General features: G+C 45.4%; 1 protein-coding gene across 1 annotated transcript in view; it reads left to right on the forward strand.

Moving 5' to 3' along the window:
• Positions 1-5725: 5725 nt before the first annotated feature.
• IL12A (interleukin 12A) overlaps positions 5726-9566 on the forward strand; it is a 6791-nt gene continuing 2950 nt past the window's right edge. The window contains 3 exon segments of the mRNA XM_007454130.1: positions 5726-5812; positions 5814-5847; positions 6501-6655. Coding sequence (XP_007454192.1) covers positions 5726-5812; positions 5814-5847; positions 6501-6655 — 276 coding nt within the window.

Here is a 9566-nt window from a genome sequence, read left to right on the forward strand (position 1 = left end):
TTTTTTTTTTTTTTTTTTTTTTGGCGGTACGCGGGCCTCTCACTGTTGTGGCCTCTACCGCTGCTGAGCACGGGCCCCGGACGCACAGGCTCAGCGGCCATGGCTCATGGGCCCAGCCGCTCCGCAGCATGTGGGATCCTCCTGGACCGGGGCGCGAACCCACGTCCCCTGTATCGGCAGGCGGACTCTCAACCACTGCGCCACCAGGGAAGCCCAGGTCAAGGGCTTTTAAGAGCAGAGCTGTACTGGACCCCACACTGTCAGATGGCATGCGAACACCAGCTGATTTATGCTCAAATTCAATAGCCCCTATAGAATAGAACTGCAGGAAATCTGACAGCAGAGTCCTTGCTATATTGTGAAGGACGCTAGTGTTTACAATACCTACCTACAGAGCCACATTTACAGTTTCAACTGATCACAAGTCTCTTTGGAATCTCACTTCTTCCAAGAATGGGCTGCCACTCTAAATTATGGCACCAGAGATACAGTCCCAAGTCTATTGTTCAGAGCCTATGACTATGAACATGTCTACTCATGGAGAAGAATAATGATGAAGGTAGGTAGCCTGAGCTACTACTGATATTTGGTACTATTGCAGGTATCCAGCACTACTGATAATTTGGATGGTATAACTTCTTTTAGTTTGGGGAAGCGAGGAGCCATCCTGTGTACTGTACGATGTTTAGCAACATGTTGCATCAATTCTCTACCCACTAGATGCCAGTAGCAACCCCCTTACCCCATTATGATAAGCAAAAATTTCTCCAGACATTACCAAATGTCCCCTGGGGAACAAGATTGCCTCCAGTTGAGAAACTCTGATACAGAGCCTTAATACATTCTGCCAAATTCCTGAAAAGACCTTTGATTCCCGGTGATGGATCTATTAGGTGAGATCTCAGATTGGCCCACTGCTCAAACTGAAAGGGAAAGGAATGACTAATAGAAAAACTATCTGAATATACTAAACTACAATTAAAGTTTGCAAACAACTATCGAGTTACCTGCTTAGAAAGGGTGTCTTTACTTATCAACATTTTGGGCAGAATAAGGACTTCAGATGAAGAGCATTAAGTTGATCATATTCTTCAATTCATGACATCACAGGTCCCTTCTTTTATATGTGTGTATACTTATATTTATATATTTTATTTATCTCCATTCCTTATTCTCATTCCCATCACTCCTCAGTGGGATCTATCCTAATATGTTTAACACGTATCTTTTTGTTTGCAGGTGTCCTTGCGTAATGTGTACAATTTTGAATACATTCTTCTCATTAAAGTATATGGAAGTCCACAATCACTTACAATTCTGAAACCTCCCAGCTTTGGACACCAAAGGTTTTTTTTTCTTAAGCTCACTTAGCAGCAAAATATGACTCATGGGCTGTGAGGCTATTTGTAGCCTTTATCCACTTACTGTAACCATTCCTACATTTTGCTGCAGAAATATTGTGTTCAATCATGAGGTGTTACCTTTTCACTTTCTAAAATCCAAATTTTTTGTATTTCCAAACAAATCTGACTCCCAGGGGTTTAATTGTCTACCTCTAGTGTTATATAAAGATCTTACTCTGTTTTTATCTTTATGTTTTTACCCAGTATTATGTTTTAAAGGCCTACCCATATTGATGCATGTACATATAGTCCATTATTTCTAACTGCTGCAGAGTACTCCATGAAGTGGATCCCTCACATTTCACCTACTCATTTACCCACTGGTGGGCAACTAGATTGCCTTCAACTCCCACCACTACGAACAGTGACTTAAAGAACATCTTCATATACAGGCTTTATGGACCTGTATAAGAATCTCTTTGGGATGTACATGCCAAGACAGAATGCTGGGTCATCAGGTATGCATATACTTAATCTGACCAAAGCTAGATGCCAGAATGCCCTCTAGTATAGCTGCATCAGTCTACTTGCATTATAGAAAAGATCCTAGAACCCTACATTTCACCAACATTTGTCAATATCCAATGTACTCATTTTTGCCAGTCTAAAAAGTACAAAGTGATACCTTATTCTTATTTTCTTTGGCATATTTCAGATTATAATATATCTGAGCATCCCATGATGCTGGTTAGCCTTCGGGGTTTCCTCTTTGTATACTGCCTGTCCATAAGTTCTGCCCATTTTCATTGGGGTTTCTTTTTCTTGCTGACTTGTAGGAGTTCCTTGTATATTCTCCTATTGGTTTTAGACATTGCAAAATATCTTCTCCCAGTCTGTCAGCTATCTGTTAACTTTGTCGATGGTTAACAGGAAATTATACTACAGAAATTCTTAATTTTTTTATAATCAAATTTACGAGTATTTCACTTATGGCTTGGGGCTTTGACGTTTTTAAGAAGTCCTTCCCACTCTTGAGTGACAAAGATAGTCTCCTACATTTTCTCCTACTATTGTAACTTTACTTTTCACATTTAGTCTTTAACCTACTTCCGGGTGGCTTCACTTCTGTATGTTGTTTTAGGGTTGGAGTCCAGTTTTATTTTTCACCTTACAGTGAGAATTTTCTAGTAAACAATCCATGCTTCCCTGATTGTCCTGGGTGCTATTGTATCTTTATACTAAATATGCATATATATGAGCCTGTCTGTAATTTTCTATTTTGCTTCAAAGGTCCATTTGGCTGTCCTTTTGCCAAACACTATTTTTATTATTATTGCTCTGAACTATGTCTTTATATCTGGTAGGGCTACTGCCCCATCTTTATTATTCCTTTGCAAGCTTAACTTAGATATTCATGGGCTTTTATTCTCATATATTTTAGAGTAGGCTTATTATTAAGTTCTTCAGAAAAGTGATTTGTAATTTGTATTGCAATTGCATTGAATATGTGAATTAACTAGAAGAGACTTGAGCTATTTACATCTCAAGATCTTCCACCCAAGGGGATGTGTTTCCCATTTAAATTAAATCACTCTATGTTCTCGATTCAATTTTCTCCAAAGTCCATTTTGTGTTTCTACTAACCCATGTAATAATCACAACAAACCTATGGTACTTTTATTCTCATCATTTTCCAGATGAGGAAACTGAGCTCAGAGAGATAAGTAACTAGCCCAAGAACACACAGCAAGTAACTAACAGAACCTGGATTCAAATACTTTAGAGTCCATATTCTTAACCACTGTACTGCCTCTCCATCTACAGGCAGTTGCTTTATAGTTTGGCTGCTACTGTGAATGGTATGTTCTTTTTATTACTGTCTATTTATTATCTGCTGTATTATTTTTATTATATTTTCTAATTGGTTGCTGCAGATGTAGAGAAATTTGGTTGATTTTTGAAAGTTGGTATTTGTATCCAGTGAAGGTACTGAATTCTCTTATTAGTTCTGGTATTTGATCTGTTGTTTCTGTTGCTAATAGTGACAGTTTTGTCTTTTATGTTCCAATTTTTAAATCTCTCATTTCTTTTTCTTTTCTTATAACATTGGCCAAGACTGCCAGTATGATGCTAGATATCATGTAGTAGCAATCATGGGCAAAGAATGTCTCTTATAGAAAAGTAATGTTATCCCAGAAGAAGGCTGTTGTTCTATCTTGGCTAAAGGATGTGCAGCACATCAGAGAACTTTCACAAAAGTATAGGCTAGAAACTGTGTCTGGTGGCCAAGAATCCATTCTGAGCAGGGGCCCTATGCTCATTTATGAGCCCTATGCTGCAGAAATTACTTTTCCATAGGAGATGGCCCTCCCAAGGGAGAAATAGCTCAGTTGTGATAAACTTGACTTCATCTGACTTAAGTACATTTAACTCCATCCTAAACCCCTATGGCAACAACACAGCTCAGCACCTGTCATTTGCTTCACACAATCTGCTAGATGCAATTGTCTCTGACAGTGCATTGCTCTCTATTCCCAAGGGGTAATTCACAGACCGCAGCATTGGAAGGAGCTTTGGAGATCAACTATTGCTCCCGTTTTACACAGATCTACAAGTCCCTATAGTGGGTACCACATCACCCTTGAGCAGATGATCTGCTAGGGGGACTGATGCCAACAACAGAGAGAGTTTGAATCAGACAAGGGGTTAACACAGCTTTCTCCTTTCTCCTAGTTGGCTTCATCACTCCATCTTCAGTAAAGGTTGGCCCTGCCGAGTGTTCATGGTAACATCTCAAGGTTTACCTCATCCTTCCCGACTTCAACAGGGATCCAGAGGAAGCACCCTCTCTTCTCTCCTGTATTCCAAAAGGCTTATCCCTATCCAAGTTTAGTGCATCTGCACAAAGGTGGGCACTGGCAGCTCCACTGTGAAGTCCTGGGGCTTTAGTGTAGTCAGATCCATCAGAGATGCTGAGTGTGTGACCAAACACACGCCTCCCTTTCACACATACCCAGGGTGACTAATGCTCGTGGTACAAATGAGTGAACTGAAAAGTCCCACAGGAACCTCAAACCCAACACATCCAAAGAGGAACTTCTCAGTGTCTCCTCCAAACTCACTCCCCTCTTACAGTAACCCCTGTGCAGGAACTGGAACAACCTCCATTCAGCCATTCTCAACACCTTCCTATCCCTCTCACCTGAGGAGTTACCAAGTCTTGGTCCCTCCCCACCCTAAGGATTCCTCTTGCCCACCCTCCATTCTGAATAGGGCCTTGACCATGCCCTCCCACTCCTGACCCCTGGGATCCATCCTCCATACTACTGCTGAAAGATCTTCCCATCATACAAATCCAACCATGTCTCCTGCCTAAAACCCTAGAAGGTTCCCCACCACCCTCACCAGAATGTACACTCCTTAGCACGGCATCTACTACCCTCACGGCACAGCCCCATCACCCTCACCAATCTCACACCCTGTATAGGACCGCTAGATCGCCACCTCCCTCTACCTTCCTTGACTGTACTTCTGATCCCTGTTCCCTCAACCTAGGACCTGCATCCCATCCCACTGGAAGCAGTCTAATGCCTACTCACCCTTCAACATTCAGGTCACAGCCCCCTGCTTCTGGGAGCTTTTGCTGCCCCCTCACCCCCCGTTGCTCCTGCTGACCTGCCCTCTCTCTGGCCTCTCCTGCCAAGACCCTGCACATCCATCCCACTAAATTGTAACGATTCTCTCCTGGACACTGTAAAAAACTGGATTCTCTAGGAGAGTAGTTACTGCAGAGCCAGTCTGGTTTTCATCCCTTTCCGTGTTTAAGAGGGTACCCAGGAACAAAACACATTGAGTCAGATTTCGTGTGGGAGCGCCCCCAAAGTGACCTGTTCACTGCTGGGTGCCCCGCACCTGGCACACCGTGGACTATCTGAATAAAGGAATGATAAATGAATGATTTGCCCACCCCTGTCCAGAGCCAGGCCAGAGGTCAGGGCTCATCCTGGATATAGATGGAGAGCGGTTGGCCCTACTCGGCGCTCCGTCGGGAGGGGGCGCTGCAGGGAGGCGGGGCCAGGGGTGGGTACCTGGGGGCGGGGGCCGTCCGAGGGTGGCGGGCCAGGGGTCGGGCTTGCCCGGGGACCCCGCGCCGCGACTCTGCGCGAATTTCTCTTTCGTTTTGGGCCAGGCCGGAGGCGGCGGGGCCGTCCCGGAACGACTGAGGCCGGGTGCACTGGGAGTTAATCCGAAAGCGCCGCAAGCCCCGCGGGCCAGACTCCACGTGTCACCGAGAAGCTGATGTAGAGAGGAGACAGAGAGAGAAAGAAAGCAAGAGATCAGAGTCCCGGGAAAGTCCTGCCGCGCCTCGGGCAATTATAAAAATGTGACCCCCCGGGTCGGCCTCCCAACCACCGCCCTCACCTGCCGCGTGCACCCGTCTGCGTCCAGCTGCCCGCTCGGTTCGGTGCCCCCGCAGCGCCGCTCAGCATGTGCCCGCCTCGCAGTGAGTAACCAGCCCGAGACTAGCGCTCGGCGCTTGGGTGGGGAGGGGCGGCGGCCGGGAAGAGGAGGCAGAAACTTGGGACAGGCTCCGCGGAGCCTGGAAGGCAGTCAGCAATCTTCGGGCAGAGGAGAACGAAAGGAGGAAAGGCATTGCGGGCTTACCCTGCGCTTGATGGGATATCGTCTCTTTTAACCTTGAAAGAGCCCTGTGAGCTAAGTATTATGCCCACTTCACAGATGAGAAACTGAGGCCCCACGGGATGGTTACTTGCCCAGGGTCCTAGGCTACAGCTCTAAGAGGGCAGATCCCAGCCGGCTTCAAAGCGAGGCTTTGTCACCCCACTGCTTACAAAACACTGGGTCGCTTCACCACCTGGCCTCACTTTCCCTCCTCCTGAAATGGAGACTTTCTCTGGGTGAACTCTGTCCACACCCCTATCTGAACTCACAAGGTGGCCGTGACAGCGAGTAGGCTTCTAACGCTAGCACAGAGCGCTGTCCTACAAGAACCCGATTCATCTCTCAGTTGTTGAAGGAAGACTGGAAACGGGTGGAGGGAGGCAGGTGCCCAGAAGAAGTGGATGGGTGGAGATGGCCAGAAGAGATGGAAGATGGAGGTAGGCCAGCTCATCCTGCCCCTCCATTCCCTTTCAGGCCTCCTCCTTGTGGCCACCCTGGTCTTCCTCCACCACCTGGACCACTTTAGTTTGGCCAGGAGCCTCCCCGCCACCCCAGCGGGCCCCGGAATGTTCCAGTGCCTCAACCACTCCCAAAACCTGCTGAGAGCCGTCAGCAACTCCCTTCAGAAGGTGAGCTTTTCAATGTCCTGGTTCCCACTTAGCAGCCTCTGTAGTGAAGGAGCATCTCCGAACCTCTGGTCACCTGAAGGAACTGCAGGGAAATTGTGGAAGTTAATCAGGAGCTGTCAAGAGAAGAAGAGGGGGCTTCCCTGGTGGCGCAGTGGTTGAGAGTCCGCCTGCCGATGCAGGGGACGCGGGTTCGTGCCCCGGTCCGGGAAGATCCCACATGCCGCGGAGCGGCTGGGCCCGTGAGCCATGGCCGCTGAGCCTGCGCGTCCGGAGCCTGTGCTCTGCAACAGGAGAGGCCCCAACAGTGAGAGGCCCGAGTACCGCAAAAAAAAAAAAAGAGAGGGAACTTTACAGATGGCCCAACTATTAGCTAAAGAGTTGCAATGAAACTGTGTCTCCAGAGAAAGCAGGAGGGGTGATAAATTATAATGGCATTCGTTTGGGCTGTGTCTACAAAGAGGAAAGTGGATACTTACAGTGTTGCTTGTAGCCTGCCAACAGAGATGGAATTGTGTCAGGGCCACACTGTTCCTCTGACACACTTATCAATCCAGGAAACCGCTATTAGGGGCGGCCTCTGTGCTGCAAGGCTTGCGAAGATGAATTAGCCTTGTGTCTAATGCTCCTCTCCAGCTTCCAGTCTGGTGACTCGGCTTGTTGCTGGAGCATCACATTTCAGGGAGCTCGTGACAGTGCACATCCAGGCTTCATTTTCTAGGGAGAGAGTTATCTAATTTTATTTACAGCTTCAGTCACCTTTTTAGCTTTCATATTTTAATGCCAAAAAAATTTTTTTCTTCCTTTAAAAGCACTCCAACATCTATTGCTTTTGCTGCAATGGCCTAAGACTGATGCCTTAAAAGATGTCCTTTCGCCTTCCTGCTCTCTAGTAAATCTTTCTTGAAGATTTCTAGCTTGTTGCTTTATGAATATCTTAAAGTAAGCTCAATGCCACGAGTCCTTCTTAAAGAACTCTTTTTTTCCCCTTCTAATCTTTCATAACTTGCTGCCAGTTTTTCCTTACAGTTCAATCCATCTTAATTAAAAAGGCAGCTCACCAAGTGAAAACTGCAGAGATAGGTGCTTTGATTCCCAAAGAAAGTTTCGATATGGGTAAAATTTAGGAGCTCCTATTTAAATAGATGCTTTATGTGAAAAAGCTGACTCTTCTACTCCCAGATGCAGCACCAAAGGTGAAAGATTGCAGAACTCAATTTGATTTTTTAATATGATTCCTGCATCAATTTTGCCAGAACAAATCAGCTGGCTACTTGCAGAGAAAATAGAGGTGGCAAATGCATGTGACTCACAGGCCATATCTAGTCCACAGATCTGTAGAATTTAGCCATGTCTTTTTTACTTCATTTTGATTTTTGAGTTTGATGCCATTGAAAAAGTAGACCTCCCATATAAGGATCCAAATTTCCAGCTTCTCCTGAAAAGATCTGAAAAGCTATAGCAGTGGGCCCACATTTTCAAGTCTAATTTTTTTTTGGCTCTATTTATTCATTTTTTTCATTCAACAAGTACTTATTGAGTGCCTACTGTATGCCAGGCACTGTTTTATAGATTCTTGAAGGTCAGCTTTTTTAACCATGCAATAGTAATAGGGAGATAGTCGCCATTTTCATTTTGGAATAAAGGAAAGCAATTATCACAGAAATAAAACTATTGAGTCATTTGGAGGTTTTTTTTTTCTTATTGAAGTATAATTGCAAATCGAACTTTTTAGAACCTGCTCGGGATAGCAGCTGCCTCGATCTGCTTGACCACCTCCAGGAACAGCGTATTCATTTTCTATTGCTGCTGTAACAGATTACCACAGATTTCGTGGCTTTAAACAGCACAAATTTATTATCTTACAGCCCTGGAGTTCAGAAATCCAAAATGGGTCTCACTGGAGTAAAATTAAGGTGTCAACAGAGCTGTATCCCTTTCTGGAGACTCTAGGGGAGAATCCAATTTTCTTGCCTTTTCCAGCTTCTAAAAGCAGCCCACATTCCTTGGTGGCCCCCTTCCATCCTCAAAGCCAACAAATGAGACTTAATCATGCTGCATCACTCTGAGATTGACTCTCTTGCCTCTCTCTTCTGCTTATAAGGACCCAGTGATTACACTGGACCCACCCAGACACTCCAGGATAACCTCTCTATTTTAGAGTCAGCTGATTAGCAGCCTTAATTTCATCTGCGACCTTAATTCGCCTTTGCCACGTAACATAACCTAGTCTGTTGTTCCAGGGATTGGGAGGTGGATATCTTTGGCAGGGGCATTATTCTGCTTACCACAGACAGGAATTTTACTACTTGTACCCCAGCATGTTCTGTACTCTCAAGCTTTGATTCATGGCTCACGCTGTTCCCTCTGCCTGAAATTCCCCCTCCTCTGTAGATGCCCCATCTCTGGGGAAGACTTTGCTTCCCTTTCCACCCCCTTCCCAGAGCCTTCTGACCCTTCTCAGCCCTTCTCACTTGCCAGCATGTCTCCTGGTCATTTGGGTACTTGCATGACTCCACAGCTGAACTTGGAATTCTGGGGGACATAACATAGTCCCCTTCTTTGTCACCTTCCTTTGTACCTAGCATAGTGCCTGGCACACATCAGGCTTGTTAAATGGAACAATGATCTCGCTCTTCAATCAAAAAGCCATCGACTTCTTAATATCATAATTATAGTCAACACGCCTGTAAGATGACATTGTGTGTGTGTGTGTGTGCGTGCACGCACGTGTGTGTACACCACATATTAAATCTCCGCTTGTCTTTAAGGTTGCATGTTTGTTATGTTCATCATGTAGTGACCTAACAGTCCCCCTTTAGAAGCTATTCTTGAAAAAGATATTCATAAAACACAGCCATGCTGACAAAAGGAAAAAACGGTTTTCACCAGAAGCAAGTGTCACAGCGTCGTG

This window comes from Lipotes vexillifer, unplaced genomic scaffold (assembly GCF_000442215.2).
Source record: "Lipotes vexillifer unplaced genomic scaffold, Lipotes_vexillifer_v1.1 scaffold641, whole genome shotgun sequence".
Taxonomy (NCBI): Eukaryota; Metazoa; Chordata; class Mammalia; order Artiodactyla; family Lipotidae; genus Lipotes; species Lipotes vexillifer.